The sequence below is a fragment of the Equus przewalskii genome, chromosome X, assembly GCF_037783145.1.
Source record: "Equus przewalskii isolate Varuska chromosome X, EquPr2, whole genome shotgun sequence".
NCBI lineage: Eukaryota > Metazoa > Chordata > Mammalia > Perissodactyla > Equidae > Equus > Equus przewalskii.
The window spans coordinates 83,605,009-83,622,566 of NC_091863.1; the positions used below are offsets into that span (position 1 = coordinate 83,605,009).

General features: G+C 44.1%; 1 protein-coding gene and 1 long non-coding RNA gene across 3 annotated transcripts in view; one reads left to right on the forward strand and one right to left on the reverse strand.

The window, feature by feature from the left end:
- Positions 1-5,656, reverse strand: part of LOC139081074 (uncharacterized) — an 18,173-nt gene extending 12,517 nt beyond the window's left edge. The window contains exons 1-3 of the long non-coding RNA XR_011536035.1: positions 5,514-5,656; positions 1,482-1,645; positions 549-671 (exon numbers count right to left, since the gene is read on the reverse strand). This is a non-coding gene — a long non-coding RNA (uncharacterized lncRNA). The remainder of the gene's footprint in view (positions 1-548; positions 672-1,481; positions 1,646-5,513) is intronic.
- On the forward strand, positions 1,843-16,875 carry PLP1 (proteolipid protein 1). Of its 2 annotated transcripts, none has more exons than XM_070605097.1 (7): positions 1,843-1,989; positions 9,743-9,929; positions 10,717-10,978; positions 12,050-12,218; positions 12,693-12,766; positions 13,572-13,637; positions 14,768-16,875. In XM_070605097.1, exons 1-7 carry the CDS (start codon positions 1,986-1,988, stop codon positions 14,837-14,839), a joined length of 834 nt encoding a protein of 277 aa, XP_070461198.1. In that variant the 5' UTR covers positions 1,843-1,985; the 3' UTR covers positions 14,840-16,875. The 2 variants fall into 2 exon arrangements, with proteins under 2 accessions (XP_070461198.1, XP_070461199.1); XM_070605098.1 differs by having other exon boundaries at positions 10,717-10,873.
- Positions 16,876-17,558: the final 683 nt, after the last annotated feature.

Genomic DNA, 17,558 nt, shown 5'->3' on the forward strand with positions numbered 1-17,558 from the left:
CACATTTGGTGACTTCTTGCTTTTGGTCCTCTCTCTCCTGAGAGTGACAACAACCATCCAGAAGTTATTTGTTGGCACAATCCCACAACTCAGCTTCCTCAGCAGGCAGAATCACAGAATCTATGGCTGGAGAGCAGGACTGGCAAGGTCAGGAGTCCTGGGACCCTCTAACATCAGTCATATAGCCTTAGTCTGGTCTGCTCTGGAAAGCTATTACTATACGGTTCTGTAAAAGGGGCAGCATTTACAGGGATCCTTTGTCCTTTGGGCTGGTGTAAGAGCAAAGGATCTAGAGTTCTAGGACTCTGGATAAACCTCAAATACTGCAGGACACAAGACACGAGTGGACTCACAGGGGCATTTTCAGAGGACTCACTGATTTTCTAACAGCTAGAATGTGTCTAAGGTCACAGCCCAAAGAGAAAATTGTAAGACATAATCTTGCCCCTCTCTCCCAACAGGAAGGTTCTAGGCTCTGCTCAGTACCTCCTTTCTCTCTTCACTGATCTCAATGCAAAGCCATAAGAAAAATTCTGGGGGGGCCATACCTTCCTTCCCTGTAGTCTTCCAACAGGTACTCCTCCAGTTTATATGCCAACCAGCTTCCTCACAGGCGATCCATGGGAGGATGTGGGCCTCAAGGTCAAGAGAGTTACGTCTCTCCGAGGCTCCTGAAGGCACAGAGAACACTGACAAAGAGTCTAGATAGACATTGGTTAAGATTCACCTCTCCTAGAAAAGCTTCCCGGGCTAATATCACCTGGTACTGGGCGCTCAAATACCTTCTCAGTCTTTAGAAATAACTATTATTGGTAATGCAAGTTTCATATATTATTCCCCTGATTTTGCTGCTTGGCCATTATTTTCTCAGTGTTTTTTTCTCTGAGACAAGGACTGTATTTCCTTTCCCCTTCTCTCCACCCTCACTGGCACCTGCTGCTTCGCCCCAACCCACTCCTTGCCTCTCACCAGCCTGTCCTCAGCTCTCTAATGACACTACATTCTCGGGACGGGATATCGACTACCTGATTGCAAGATCATATTCTCGACTTGTCTCAAAATCAATTACCCTTCTTGGAAATCCCCCACATCCCTAACTCTGACCTTTTCCTTAGGCTCTTCTGTGAAACTGCATAGGTCTTGCCCCCTTTCTGGGTCTCTGTTATCCTATTTATAAAATTGTTACAGTGGTAGCCTCCTCCAGTTTGGTCACAATCTGTTCGTGGAATCAACAGCTTGCGTTTTGTCCTCATTCAGTTGAAACCAAAAAGGGTTTGGAGGTAATTATTTCAAAAGGCATTTTTTTCTTCTATAGTGTGTTTCTAGAGCTGGGTCGAGGGAGGGGTGCTTATTTGCCAAGGAGTGGGGAGAGGGGAAAGGTGGATAAGGCCAAAGACAGCTAGGAGTGAGGGGTAGGCTTGAGGCAGAGTTGGAAGGCCTCTGGGAGATAGCATCAAGGTTTGTGACCCTGAACCTCTCACCAGGGCTACCACTTCCACGGCTCCTGACACTTGTGATGCCACATCCCGCACCAAATAGATCCAAGGATCAGTTGGAGGCTTCCGGGACCGCTTCTTTTTGTTTCCATCCCGAAAACACATTTCCAGATGTCTCTGCAGCAAAGTGAAATTCCATACAGGCAAGCCTTAGGGAAAAAAAGAAAAAAGAAAATGAAGCAATTGGCAGTGAAAGACAGAAAGAGAAGATAGAGTCCTTAGAGAAGGGAGTATCCCTGAGGAGGTGGGAACAAGGGGAGGAGAAGGGGAGGAGGAGAGGAGGAGGAAAGCAGGCCTGTCTCTTTAAGGGGGTTGGCTGTCAATCAGAAAGCCCTTTTCATTGCAGGAGAAGAGGACAAAGATACTCAGAGAGAAAAAGTAAAGGATCGAAGAAGGAGACTGGAGAGACCAGGATCCTTCCAGCTGAACAAAGTCAGCCGCAAAGCAGACTAGCCAGCCGGCTACAATTGGAGTCAGAGTCCCAAAGACATGGGTGAGTTTCAAAAACTTTAGCATGAAAGATTCAAGCAGGCACAGGAATTTGCAAGAGGATTTCAAACTTTGGGATTCGGGGTTTCCAATGGTTTAAATGAGTTGTGTTTCGGCACTTGTTTTCTTTTTAATTCCTTAACATGCTATTAGATTAACTCCTTCTCTGCTGTACTGAGAACAACGCTTTATTACCAAAGAACTCCAGCAGCACGTGGAGAGTCCCACAGGTCCTTGGAGAGAGTGTCCCGTGGGCTAGATGTGGTCATGTGTCCTCCTACCCCCTCATTTCCCTTTACTTTGTCTTTTCCCCTGGTTCCCAGGCCCTGGTAATGGCCAGGTCAGCTGATGTCCCTGGTTCTGCTGGAGGCAACTGAGTGTTGGCTAACCCTCAGATGTACAAAGTAACTGCCTGCTTGATACAAAATTTGGACCCTGTTTGGCATCGGAAGGAAATTGGGGAATTGGGCAAGATGGACTCAGGCTTGGCCATGGCTGAGGAGGCCAGGCTCAGGTTCAGGGAATGAAAATAAAGACCTCAATGGCTTTACCATGGGGAATGATTATGGGTAGGGGTGTGCGTGTGTGTATGTGTGTGCGCACATGTATAGGTGATCATATCTCGCAAATATCATAGACTTAGCCTCCCCAAGGACATGGCTCCGACTCTAAATCCCTACTATGACAAGGAGGCTGCTGGAACCTTAGGGCTCTTGCTGACCTGGTTGAATACTGAGAGCTTCTCCCGGTTTCATGAACAAAGAGAGAAGCTACAGGGTCTGGTCTCCGGTAGTGTCTGCTCAGAGCAGGTGTGCAGAGTACAAGGGTCTTTGTCCACACAGGATGCCAGAGATGTGGAGACATTGCTCACATTTGGCAAAACAAGAGTAGCAGTCTGAATGCATCCTAAATGAAATGAGAATCAATTGCCCTGCATATTCACCATCAAGTGTAGTACCTAGAAATTCCGACAACATCCACGGAGATAGGTTCTCAGTTATATTAAGCTGATGTCAGCCTTTAGGTTGTTTCATTCTGAAACATATACATGTGCTTTGAACCATGTATTCAGATAGAATAATTAAGAGGGCAGAGCATGGACTAGAAATCAACAACCAGGTTCGAATCCCAGATCTGCCACTTATGAACTTCCTGACCTTGGGTAGGTCGCTGTGAATTGTCACTTCATCATCTGGAAAATGAGGATAACCATAACTGCTTTGTCTACTTTCAGGGTTGTGAAAATCAAGTAATAACTATGTGGAAGTCCTTTGAAAATGACAAGCTCTATAACAATTGTAAATCATGATAATACTGATTATTATACAATAATGTATACATGCTGAATCGTACGCTTTCCAAAATGGTTGGGCTTTCTTTGTGTGCACTTGGGTAAGAATTGTTTGACCAATTGAGTGTGGTCAGGTGAGAGGTGAATGTTGGAGGAACTCAATTCCTGCTCTAGGAACCCTACCTAATGTCACGGCAGCTAACTGGGTAGGTCGTGAATTAGAAATGGAGAGGAAGTAAAGAAGAACACTGAATATTACTCTCTCAGGGGATGAAAGCCCTGAGGAAAAGGCAGGAACAAATAAGGTGACCACAGGATAGTTCCCTGTTATGGAGGCTGGATGATTGTCTCCAGGGGAGATTGCCACAGATAAAGGCACAGTCGAGGTCTTGCACTGGATCCCAGATCCTGGGGGTGGGTGATACTTGGGACAGGTGCACATGATGGAGTGGCTGTTGAGTTTTCAGTTATTCAATAGCCATCTCAAATACTTTGTAAATAATAGGCCATTTCTAACAAGATGTTGAACTGTTACTACTTCTGATTTGGAGTGTGCTGCTGTTTAACAATTGTAGCAGACAAATTAGATCATGGAATCTGGGATTGGAAGGAACTCTAGAAGCTGTCTGAGCCAACTTTCAATGCAGAAATCCCTTCTGCAACAACCAATTAACCATTCCTACAGTCTCTGCTTAATCACCTCCAGGAATAGGGAGCTCACTACCTCAACCATGTTGAATCTCATAGGATTGGATGCAAAGAGGAACACTGAATTCAGTACTGTCTATGCAAAAGGTTTATGGGGGAAATGATAGTTCGTTAAACCTTCTCCAGACTTGGGAGGAGGATGTTCCAAATGAGTCTTTGGGATAACAATGGAACCGGAAAAGAGCCAAAGAGCAGTAGCTGATTATTCTCTGCTCAGTAACACAATGCCATTACTGAACAGCCAAACATTGGCTCCTGCAAGCCTGTTGTCTGAGAACAGCGGCTGTTACCCTGGTAACCAGACTATGATGCTTCCCTCCAAAGGTGGCTGTTTGCCGAGCAGTGTAGTTTTGGCTGGCTCAGAGTAAGTGGGTGTAGCCCAGGCCAAAAGTGTGGAGGCACAGCAGGGGTCCAGTTTTAGAAAATGCCTGAAAACTAACTGAATCCCACCATGATAGCAAGAATCCTGCAAGAATGCCAGGAGCTGAAGAGAAACCAGGTCTAAACCAGCATGGTCACTTACTCTCTTCCTAGAGACACTGACTGAAATGATCACGGACAGCCCACCGCACTCCCCACCTTGGCCTTGCAGAGCCAGAGGAGCTCTTGGAGAGCCAGGCCAATTGGAAGGTCTGCTCTACCTCAGGGGGCTTTTGCCCTGGCTAGAAGAGCCAGAAGTTTACTCAACAGCCTGACAACTAGAACTACTCTCTCAAAGCTAACTGAGTAGTAACAAAGCCCAAAAAACCCTTGGGAGATGGGTGGGAGGGGAAATATAGACTCCAAACCCATCAAGACAGAACCCCAGCCAGTGGTATCTCTTTCCTTTGTTCGTTTTTATTGTATTATCTTGAAGCCCTGAAAACCATCCACAGGCTGTAGTTCTTGGTCTTGAAAGAAAGCAACAGTAGAAATGCATTCCCTGCCCACAGAACCTCAGGTCCAGAGAAGATCAAGTCAGGGCACTGACTTGATCAGGAAGGGCCACACCAGCCATGGCAGATGAACAGAGCAGCTTTCCCTTCCTTTCCCACTGTCAGAGCCTGCCCAGTGCCAAACTGACATCAAAAGCTCAGCAAGGACTGACTAATTCCTCCTCGGCTATTTTAAAAGAGTCCTAAGGGTGATCTCTCAACTCTGAACTGGCCTCTGAGCTCTCTGCCGAGAAGGGCTCTGGAAAAGAGTCAGTGACTTCCTAAGGAAGAGAACAAAGCTCCCCAGATCAGGTTCACAATGCAACCAAGGAGAGAGGACCAATTGGTGGGAGACTGACCTAAGGAATAAGGTGCGGAAACTGTGGTCTGTTAGCTTAGTGCCAATTGCTTCTCTTCCACCTTCCCATAAGTGGGCAAGGTGAAGACAATTGTGCCAGGGATAGATTTTAACAATCATACTTCTACCCTAGCCAATCAATGTTTGGGCATAAATTAGCACACATGTACGTGTGTGTGTGTGTGTGTGTTTGGGGAGGAATGGAACATTTTGGAAACAAAGTGGTCCAGATGCTGTTGCCATGGTAATAATAATACCTGTCCAAAGAAGAGGCTGAGATTCCTTTTTCTTCAATGCTGTCCACATGACTTGACTATCCAGCAGGCTTGGAATCATATATCCTAGCAACCGCAGGGCCCCTTTCCAGCACTTGAATGTGGTATAAGTGCTGATATCATGTAAGAAAGGCAAGATTATAGGCAGGGCTTTGTCTGACCAGGATGAGGCCAGAAGCAAAAGTCTTTGTCTCTGGTACCTCCTGATTATTGTTGTTTTACTCCTAGAACCCGCCCACTGATCCCCATCCATCCCCAGTACCAGTCACGGCTGCTCTAGCATCTTGGCCCTGTCAACTGCTATAGGCCCTGATCAAGGAGGCCTCTGTTCATGGGGTGAGGTTAAGGGGTGGGTTCTGTGAGGAGGGTAAGACCGTGGTGTAGATTAGAGACTTAGGGAGATGGGGCCAGTTTTTCAATCAATGAGCCTGCCTGTTGTTTAGCTCTATTGTATAGGGTTCTTCTGTCTCTCCCTTTGTCAGCTGGATTCAAGGGACAGGCTGGGAATTGTGCAAGGCACAATTGGTCTCTTTCTACCATCCCTTTCGATGAAAGCCCTTCCTCTCCTCCCTTTGATGAGTTCCCAGATTCACACTGAATTTCCATCATGGAGCTGGTCCTTGAGGCGTGCCTGGGGCATGGGAAAGGAGGGAGGGCTTGGGAGCTCTTGGCTCCTGCTTAAAGAGACAGCATCAGGATCAACACAGTCCCTTGGATGGCTGTGAATCTGGATGAGTCACAATGGTCCTGTTGATCTCTGTCAGACTCCTCTGAAGAGCATTGCCAAGAAGAGCCTGAAGTTCTATCACAGATTGATTAAACTAGTATTGGGAGTTTGTAGATAAATCTAGCCAACACTGAATATTTCCCTTTTCCCTACATTTTGCCCACAGGACTTGGTTACACACATTTTAACACTAGATTACAGGTAGCTTTGGTCTTTGATTCACAGACATAAGTTTGTTCTCCCCAACAAGACTGAAAGGTCTTTGAAGAAAGGGACTGGGCCTTATAATTCCCTTTTGGTTCTCATAGTGTATGGATTACTGCTAATGTGCTTGGTAATTTTACTGGATCCACATAAGCAGAAATGAAAGGAAAACACTTGAGAGTGTCATTACTTTTCTCTATGACCTCTCATCAAAGTCAGGTGGTTTAATCCAATTGAATTGCACAGGGTAATATTACTATACAGTTCTTTTATGTCAACTCTACCATGTTTCAGTCTGTACTTAGCCTGGAAATGTGAGAATGTCTCTTAAGAGAGCCAAGGAACTTCTCCAGAACCCCTCACAGCTTTCCTGAATCAAACCTATACCTTTTCAACTGCGAAGTGTTCTGAAATGGAGAGCCTGTGGCTTTAGGCTATTGTTCACACATTCCCAAGGACATTTTTTGGGCTGTGAAAAATCAAAGTGAACCCAACGGACCTTTCTCAGGATGTTTTGATTGTCAGCTACTTTGATGAAGACACAATTTCTTGCATGTTTCCCAATTGGAATCCAAAATTTGATTTTTTTTGCTTGGACAAACTAACAGAGATTCTTCACTTCTGCTGAACTTAAATGCCTCCAGAACAAACACTTCATTTGGATTGTGAAGAGATGCATATCTGATGCTTATGCTGATATTGTTGAACTGTTTATAGCTCAAGAGTGATAGATCTATCCAGGGCCATTTATTTCTGACTCCACGTTAGAGACTCATTAAAGCCTATGTCCTTCTTGTCCCTTGCTTTGAGAGACAGTGGAGCAGATAAGGGAAAGCTCAGTTATATGAGCTCAAAGAAAATAGAGGAAAAATGCATGTAAAAAAGAAGAGCATCAGTTGGTGATTCAGAGTTGCTCCCAAGGCTTAGCCCTTCACCCCCCAGTAAGAACACTACATATGACTCTCTGGTTATTTGGATGATGATTGAGGGGTCAGGCACACTAAAGAGGACTTTTCCTCATCTTTACAACCCTGGAGGCGGCATCAGCTAAAACTTAGAGTGGAATTCTCTGTGTAGTCAGCAAGAGTTCAAGTTCTTCCATCCCTGATCACACCTGCCCCACCATTTAACCCTTCCCAGGGCGAAAAAGCTGGGGTGAGTGGGCACAGGATGGTCACTTGCTAGGGTGGATGGCACTCTTTACTCCAGGCTAAACAAACAGTTCTGCCATTGTTCCCTGGATCTGACCCCCTCCCCACCCCCAGGCCTGTGGGCCCCTGCAGAATACCAATGAGGCTCCTGAGATCTCAGGGAAAAACAAGGCTTCTTTGTCTGAGGGAGCTATGGAGGGCTCTGTCCAAGCCCTGACCCTGTGCTGGGGAGAGAGGGAACAGTGAGGTCACTGACCTTCCCCTCCCCCCACCCCCAGGCTTCTGAGACTTTCTTTACTAGACAAGTCTAAGAGTTTGGGGGTGGGGAAGAGTTGGATAGACAGAGAAGGAAAATGGCAGCACTGTTTATTTCCAAGCTCCTTTTCTTGACTTACCAGATGCATCTAGTATCTTAACCTGTTGAGAAAGAAGATCAATTTTTGAGAACAATGATTAATTTCAACATCTGTGTTTTTCTCTCTGGTATACACATGTGTGCATGTGCCCATTTGTGTGCATGGCTGAGGTGCTGTTACCAAGCACTATTGTTAAGTTCATACTAAGTAAACTCTGCCTCCACTTACAACAGCACAGCTACAAATTGATTGCCTCCCATAGAGGCCAAGTTTTCTGACAGCAGTGCTTTGGTTCTTGGAAGAGGAAGGAAATTCAGTTCTGCTGCAAATGTTAGCTGCTTTCTTTGCTTGCTTGGACTTCTGGGCCTCACCTCTGATGTGGCATGCAAGAGTCTTTGAGGAAGAGGCTCTTTGAGGACCGAGGAAGGGCTATCATTTTAGGGGACAGTGGGTAATAGGACTCAGTCATTCTGTGGCTCTGAGAATGCAGACAAATGCCTTTACCCCAACTTTCCCATGTTAGAGATAATTTGGTCCTCCAAAATCTGTTCATATTGATGAAATTCAGCCATGAAAATCACCAGATGTTCAAGCACTCGGGGTAAAAAGAACCTGTGCTAGTATTAACAGGGTCAGACAAAGGACTCCCCTAGTCCCTTGCACCCTAGTATAAACAAGTGAGCTTTGGATAAAAATTCAAACCTAAAATTAATACAATTTATTTTCTTTTTATAAGGAGCCCCAATATACTTTTCCAAAATAGCAACTACTCAGCACATTTGCTGATTATTTGTGTGTGTATGTGTGTATACACAAATAATTCATATATACATATATCTAAATACAAAAAATAATTCATATGTATCTTTATATATTGTGTGATATATGAACAGATGTATAAAATCAGTCAGCATATATATATATATATATATATATATATATATATATATATATATAGTGTATGTGTGTGTGTGTATTCTTTTCTGAAGAGCTCAACATTTTCATTTCTTCCACCTTTTGGGGATCTGGCCAAGAGGCCAGAGGGAGTAATTCTCTTCCCATCTAGTCAGTCATCTACTTGACATTGGTTAGGTTTTACTCCGTGTGGCACTTTAGAGTGTGGGGCTGGTACTTGGGGCACAGCTGCTCTCCTGTGACTTCTTGTGTGCCTTTCCTGTTTCTCAGCAGCATTGGTGTGGGGCCTGCAAGACCAATATCTCTGGCCAGCGCTCATTCCTTCCTGGAACTCTAAGTTCGTTTGCCCTTTGTAACTACGTACTTGGCTGCCTGGAATTGTTAGTTGAAAATACTAGGTCTGCCTTGCTCATTCTTCCTCAGTAAACAAGAGACTCCCATATGGCAGAGTCTATGTCTTTTACGTCTTCACATCCCACGTAACACCTAGCACAATGCCGGGCACATCTCCATGAGAGTTGATGAATGACTAACGCAGACAAATCGGAATGATAAGAAAGGAGAGAATGATTGCATAATTTCTCTGGCTCGCTATTTGAATTCCTGATACTTTAAAAAAAGAACAAATTCTGGGAATTTAAAGTAGAGATATATTTTCAGGAATGGAACAAAGTATGGTTTTGGGGTCAATCTCACATTCCAGAAGCCTAAAGCACTAGACTCTCCTGCTTTTGGATTCTCTGGTGACCACTCTATCTGTGGATGCGAGCACAGGGTCTGACTGGTCTGGCAGAGAGGTATGAGTGGCACGAGCTGCCTATTGTACATCCTTAACTGTTTCCCCTCCATCTTCCTCAGGCTTGTTAGAGTGCTGTGCAAGATGTCTCGTAGGGGCCCCCTTTGCTTCCCTGGTGGCCACTGGATTGTGTTTCTTTGGGGTGGCACTGTTCTGTGGCTGTGGACATGAAGCACTCACTGGCACAGAAAAGCTAATTGAGACCTATTTCTCCAAAAACTACCAGGACTATGAGTATCTCATCAATGTGTAAGTACCTGTTGTCTCATACAAACCCCTCTTTCCCTCTCTCCATCCTGAAGATACAGAACTCATCAGTACCTTAGTGAGTAGTGGGGGATCGGTGTGGAGCTGGACAGGATCCCTGAGTCTTATCTCTGTGTGCAGATTCCACCTGTGCCACATCTCAAGCCCTAAAAGAGGGGAAACTGTCACATTCATAAAGGGGAGATTTGCCTGCCTGCCAGCCCACTTCTCACCTCCCCCCATCACCGCCCTTGCTTTGTCCCACATGCTCTAACTTCTGCTTGGTAAGGTTAACAATGACTGAGTTGAAGCTTCTGTGGTCGTAGAACCCAGGGGAGGCACAATGATGAGGCAGAGTGGAGCTGCTGCTGTTGGTTTGACACATCGCTTGAGTGTGCTCAGGCCCAGCACTAAGCCCATCCTCGTAGAGCAAGTTAAGCTCCTGTTCCTTCATCCTTCTCCATTCTTGCCTAGCTACCCTCTCCTCTCTTCTCTGAGGGAGTGTCTCTGAAGGGTCAGGCCAAGGAGAGTAGCATCCCAGTTCTTAGGTCACACAGTAAGCAAGGCATAAGTGGAGGAGGATGTGCTGCTGGCCACTGGAAGATGCTCCTTGTCTTCCTTTGCTTCAATAAAGATAAGGTGGAAGCATGGAGGAAGAAACTAGTGATTCCTCTAAAGAATCCCTAGGCTTGTGTAGGTGCCCACTCAAGTGTCTACCTCACTTATGCAGGAAGGGAACTGGGTCCTCATTAATAAGAATCTCTGGTCTCTTTTGTCTATGTTAACGCAGGATCCATGCCTTCCAGTATGTCATCTATGGAACTGCCTCTTTCTTCTTCCTTTATGGGGCCCTCCTGCTGGCTGAGGGCTTCTACACCACCGGCGCAGTCAGGCAGATCTTTGGCGACTACAAGACCACCATCTGCGGCAAGGGCCTGAGCGCAACGGTAACAGGGGGCCAGAAGGGGAGGGGTTCCAGAGGCCAACATCAAGCTCATTCTTTGGAGCGGGTGTGTCATTGTTTGGGAAAATGGCTAGGACATCCCGACAAGGTGATCATCCTCAGGATTTTGTGGCAATAACAAGGGGTGGGGGACAATTGGGCGTGAGTCTGTGGCCTCACCTCCACTCAAGGCTGGGTCCTCTCTAGGGGCCTGGCTTTTGAGTGAGAAAGTGATGGCTACAGCCGAACGAGAAGGTCAGGAAGAACGTGGTGCCCAGCCGGCTTAGCCTCAACTTTCAAAAGTTCCCTAGAAAATTTCATCTCAAAATGAAAAGCATGAGTTTTATGGGATGCTTTGTATAATGAGACCATTTCTAAGTCATCTGTTGGTATCCCTTTACTCCCCTCCTAACAGGGACCACAAGAGTAGACCTGACTGCCCAAGAATCTAAAATGCTACTCGTGGGATTGAGATGTAGGTACCTGATCTGAGAGGGAGGGTGGATCATGGAAATTAAATAATTGATTCCAAGGTGAAATTCACAGTATTCTGGGATTCTACACTGTTAGAGGTCCCAGAGGGAACTAGTGCAGATCTGCATATTCAGTGCTTCATCTTTGTCTGAGGGCTATCCATGCTTCTAGTGAGGCATACGCTGGTTTTCAGTCTCTAGAGTTAAAGATCCTTTGGGGGCTGAATACTTGTGGGTTGTAGTGATGTCTTTTGTGGCCAGCAGTTGGCTTAGAAAGGTTTTTGGATCTGAAATTTAAATATCTTATTGGCTTTGTTGAATGACTAGGGATCACAAGTCCTGTGACAGGGAACATTTTCTAAGCTCAGCCTAAGGCAAGAAATGGCACGACTTTCTTTCAAGATCTGTTTTGATTTCTTCACATCTTATCTGCCAAAAAAATCTCCTGAAGCCTCTCTAACCCAGGGATCCTCCTCACTCCAACCCCCACCCATTCCCCCCACCCTCCGTCACACTTGGGGCCCGTTCTTTAGTAGATACTGCCAATGGCATTTGGCAGAGGTGCCCTGCTTACTAATTTGATTTGGTGGAAATTCCTGGAATCTGGTTTCATGTCTGGCACATGTCACTCCAGGGTCTCCCAGTTTGTGTTTCAACGTTTGCAAGGCTGATGCTGATTTCTAACCACCCCATGTCAATTGTTTTAGTTTGTGGGCATCACCTATGCCCTGACCATTGTGTGGCTCCTGGTGTTTGCCTGCTCTGCTGTGCCTGTGTACATTTACTTCAACACCTGGACCACCTGCCAGTCTATTGCCTTCCCCAGCAAGACCTCTGCCAGTATAGGCAGTCTCTGTGCTGATGCCAGAATGTATGGTGAGTTAGGACATGGGTGCCTTGGCTCCCCTACCCCCTATGGAAGCACTGCGTATTTGGTTCTTTACTCAGGGTAAGGAGGGTGGTAATTATGGGGAAAAAAATAAGATTATGGATGCCTGGATCTTAGTCTGTTAATCCCTCTCCACTGAAACTGGAGACATGTCTTCCCTTGGAAGGGAACTTCTTGGAAGTGGTGGGAATTTTCTTGGCTGGTCACACTGCTCTACCCTAGTTGACTGCTGTTCCCAACCCAGAAGCAAGACACTTCAATAACAAACACAAGATTTCACAACTGTTCAATATCACCTTCTATTTTTGGCAAACCTTCAGAAAAGAGGATCCTGATTGTTAGTAGGATCCAACTTTTCAACCAGAATGATTAAAGGTGGAAGAAAGGCACTGGAGGAAAGTCTCCGTGTAGCCCCACAACTCTGTGAATCACACCCTGGTTGACTTCTGTGTCTTACTTAGGTGTTCTCCCATGGAATGCTTTCCCTGGCAAGGTGTGTGGCTCCAACCTTCTGTCCATCTGCAAAACAGCTGAGGTGAGTGGGTTATTTTGGTTGCTTTGCAATGGAATGGCTAATACTATACAAATTCCTACCCACGGCTTTCAATTTTAAGGACCACAGTTTCTCTTTGCTGGATTTTGAGTTTGCAGATTGCCTTCTATAAAATATTGGCTGATTATGCCTGAGCCAATAAGCATAGATGGTAAAATATCTATTTTCCCTAGAGCTGGAAGGAAGCCTTCCATTCCAAGACTTCCTCCCTTAAAAGAGAAATTTGTAGCTTTAGGTAAAGATAGAGCTTAATGGAGAAATCCCCCAAGTGAAAATTTTGATTCTTTTAGTTAAAAACCAGATCAAGAAAATGGGTTGTGCATAGAGACATAGATTTTACAAAATACTTTCATTTTGAAGCTTCTCAATCTCTAATGAGAAGTAAAAAAAAAAAGTACATGTGAAAAAGGAAAATACTGTATTGAGAATGGATATTATACACAAATGAGGCAGAAGAATAAAAGTAAATCCTAGGCAGTAAATTATTTTTTGAAAGCAAAATGTTGACTTTATATTTGGAAGTCCTAGGCACAAGTGTAGGGAACCAATTGATTAAAATACTTTATGAGTATTTTATGAGTATTCTTTGTTGTGGGTGCTATAGGCCTAGGGACTGTGGTGTACATTGAAGAATGGGAGGCCTCCACTCAGGGAAGTGACAACTTAGAGATGCAGAATTAACACAGAGAAAGATACTAACACATTCAGAAAACTGCATTCACGATCTACAGCAGAACATCTTTTTGCTGTTGCAAGAAACACTTCTCCCTTTTGCGTTTTCTTGCAGTTCCAAATGACCTTCCACCTGTTTATTGCTGCGTTTGTGGGGGCTGCAGCCACACTGGTTTCCCTGGTGAGTTGTCTTTGAATGATCTTGGCAAATAAATGATCCAAGGATAGCTTGGGTACAGTTCTGCTCACAGGGAAAAAGATAGACTCCTTCTAACCTTGAAATGCTAGAGAGAAGCTACTGGGAAGAGACAGCAAAGTGTAGAGACTATGCACTTCTACTTGAGGTTGGCAAGGTAGAAAAACTTCAGAAATTAGACAGGAACAAGAAAAGTGGTGTGAGGAAAGAGGAAGTAAGATATTCATAGTCAAGAATAATAATATTTGGCATTTACAGAGCATATAATACTGCCAAGAACTTTGCAATCATAAATTATGGTTAATTCTCAATACGTCCTAGTCAGATGATGATAAGAACACTGAAACATTACTAAACATGACCTTCCAAAGCCTGGAATTCTGTATATTGTAAATATGAATCTATCTTGGACACTCTCCAAGAGATTTAGTTACTTTCCCCAAAATCCCAGAAAGACCTCCTAACATTTAGAATTGTTATTACTATAATGCGCGTCTATGTCCCAGGTCCTGCTGATGGTGTTACAGTGCAGTGTCAATGTAGTGCATTCATTGTTCAGATTAAAAACCTAGGGCACTGAAAGGTGAAGCCATTTGTCTGCAATCATTTGAATAAATGGTGAATGTTCAAGGATAAACTCACAGAAATCCTGGCCCCTACTGCTGAGGCTTTTGTACAGAGTCGAGTTGTTTCTTATTTTGTAAAATAAATTGATGCATTAAGCAGGGGAGGGCTGTAGTGCACAGTGTGGCTGTGTGTTTACACCAACTACCCTATGACTTCAGGTCTCTCAAATCTGTGGATATGCTGATGGCAGAGCCCATGTATTGTTCACTTCCCTGAGGAAAACTCAGTACTAGGCTGAGCATAGGTGTGGAATAAATCTTGGCTGAGTTCATTCTCTTGGCCTGGGCCGTTGGAAGGAAATGTCTCAGAGAGGACTTCTTGTCAAGTATATGGAGCAACAGCCTGGGACCTGCTGATTTTGCAGAGCAGGGGTTTTCTGTTTATTTAGCTATGATTTTATTTCTTCCCTTCCTCATTCGCAAACGGATTGGAGGAGGGAGAGCTTTCTTTTCTACTGTCACTCATATTCTCTCTTCTGTTCCCTACAGCTCACTTTCATGATCGCTGCCACTTACAACTTTGCCGTCCTCAAACTCATGGGCCGAGGCACCAAGTTCTGATCTCCTGTAGAAACTTCCCTTTCTCTAATAGCGAGGCTCTAACCACACAGCCTACGATGCTGCGTCTCCCATGTTAACTCTTTGCCTTTGCCACTGACTGGCCCTCTTCTTACTTGATGAGTGTAACAAGAAAGGAGAGTCTTGTGGTGATTAATGTCTCTCTGTGGACTCTCCCCTCTTACATACCTCTTTTAGTCATTTTGCTTCACAGCTGGTTCCTGCTAGAAATGGGAAATGCTTAAGATGGTGACTCCTCAACTGCAAGTCACAAAGAAATGGAGGCTCAAATTCAATTGTCAAGCATCTCCTGAGGACCAGGAAGTGTTTTCTTCTCAAAAGGCACTTCCACTGATGGAAACAAAGTGGAAAGAAAAATGCTCAGGTAGAGAGAAGGGATGTACCTGGTCCCCTCACCATCTATAGGGTAGGGGCCAAATATATTCTCCTTGGTGTACAAAACAGAGAACTTACTCCTGTCTCCCTATTACCACTGAAGATAGAAGAAAAAAAAAAAAGAATGCCAGCAATACAATAAGAGCATTTGCCCAAATCTACCTATTGCAGCTGGGAGAAGGGGGTCAAAGCAAGGATCTTTCACCCATAGAAAGAGAGCACTGACCCCAATGGCAATGGACTATTTAAGCCCTAACTCAGCCAACCTTACTTACAGCATAAGGGAGCGTAGTATCTGTGTAGACAAAGGGGGCACCTGGCCTTACACCTCGTTAGAGAAGAGAAACAGGGTGTTGTCAGCATCTTCTCACTCCCTTCTCCTGATAACAGCTACCATGACAACCCTGTGGTTTCCTAGGAGCTGAGACTAGAGAGAAACTAGCTCATACAAAAAAAGACTGGCCTAAAGAACAGCAGTCGCTAGTGGCTAATGGTGTAAACTGAGCCAGCCCTCTGGTAAACACAGGATAGATAACTCTTTGGATAGCATGTCTTTTTTCTGTTAATTAGTTGTATACTCTGGCCTCTGTCATATCTTCACAATGGTGCTCTTTTCATGGGGTGTTATCCATTCAGTCATAGTAGGTGTTATGAAGATCTTGATTTGTTTCAGAATGATACGCATTTCACATTTTCCAGTTTATCACTTGTTTGGGGTTGTGCCAGAAAGGTCTGGAGAATGATTTTTTGATTATGATTCTTTAGCAAATGAAAATTGGACATTTCGCATCACAAATGATATTTAAAATTGGCTAGTTCCATGCATCTATTGGGATTTTCTACAAATTATTCTGCCCTTTGCAGAAACAGATCTGGTGAATTTGAACCTCAATTTGAATAACCTATTTGATCGTTTTTTCTAGCTGGTGGGAGATCATTTGATTCAGCAATATTGCTTTGGCAAGTTAAAGAGTCAGGTTTAATGTACAGTTTATTCTCTGCTTGTATAGACCACATGACCGAATGCACCAGCCGTCAGCTATTCAGTTGGTAAGCTTCCACTGAAAAGGAAAGGTGGAGAGAGTTTGATACCTGAGTAGCTCCCAGGTTTTAGTCTTCTCTTTCTGAGTTTGTTAACTTTGGGTTAAAAAAATAAAAGGCTGGTTGGTCTTTATTGAAGAAAGGATTCTACGGGTATGGCTGTAGGTGGCTCTTGTGTTGTAAAGAGGTGTTTTGTATTGTCCCCCAAAGAGGTTTCAGCAATGTTTAAGAAGACGTAAGAGCTTTAACAAAGACATGATATTTGTTTTCAGACCAGTATACAAGATAAGCTTCCAGGCTGCATAGAGGGAGCAGATGGAAAAGGTTCTGTAAGAAACCAATCAAGATCACGGAAAGTGAAGTAATCCATACTTCGTGTTTTGTTTTGATTTAATAACATAACAAATAACCAATCCTTCCCTGAACCGCCCTCGCATACACACACATGTACACACAGAGTTAATCAACTGCAAGTGTTTCCTTCATTTCTGATGTAGAATTTCAATTTTAACACACATAAAGGACAAACTTTTAGAAGCTTATCTTACAAAATGTATTTTATAAAATTAAAGAAAATAAAATTAAGAATGTTCTCAATCAAACATTGTGTCCTTTGAGTGAATCGTTCTGACTCTACAAGAGAAACTCGAATAATTGTACCTTTATTGTGCATTGTTCAAGGAGCTCATTTACTTTTCAGATTATCCAAGTCGCTCTCACAACAATTCTCTGAAATAAAGACTAGATAAATCGCTTCTATTTTAACTGGAGACTCTAAGAAATACAGGCAAAGTAAATTACCCAAAGAAACCCAATAAGTACACATGTGAGCTTGGACTAGAACTCAAGTATTGGTACCAAATCATTGCCTGTTTTGAGATTTCTTTTCTCTTACAAGTTGCGTTTCAGAGTCTTCTGCTAATTCAGAGTCATGTATGATTACTTCTTCAATACAATGATGGTGTCCCAGTCCTGGTGTGTTTAGGATTAAGTTACTGTTACCTGTTGTTTGAATTGTTTGGATATTCCAGTAATGAGCTCTTAAGTGCCTCATACATGAATACTACTTAGATTTATTTGGAAAGTACTGGATGAAAGGTTTAATGTAAGGGCAGAACAGGTATGGGAAGGGCAATGTAGGTTTAAATAGGCTGTGGCAGGGCAGTATTAAAATAAATTAGTGACATCTACTACCCTGGATGGTCAGCCCCCTAGCCCACCTGCGACACAGCATTAAATGCCTATCACTACCCTAGGCTAGAATTTGGCACTCTTGGACAGCACA

What these genes read in the sequence shown, in the direction of transcription:
- PLP1 (XM_070605097.1), top strand. An exon ending in TATGAGTATCTCATCAATGT is followed by an intron (nt 9,930 to 10,716) that starts GTAAGTACCTGT and finishes ATGTTAACGCAG; the next exon opens with GATCCATGCCTTCCAGTATG. An exon ending in CAGCCACACTGGTTTCCCTG is followed by an intron (nt 13,638 to 14,767) that starts GTGAGTTGTCTT and finishes TGTTCCCTACAG; the next exon opens with CTCACTTTCATGATCGCTGC.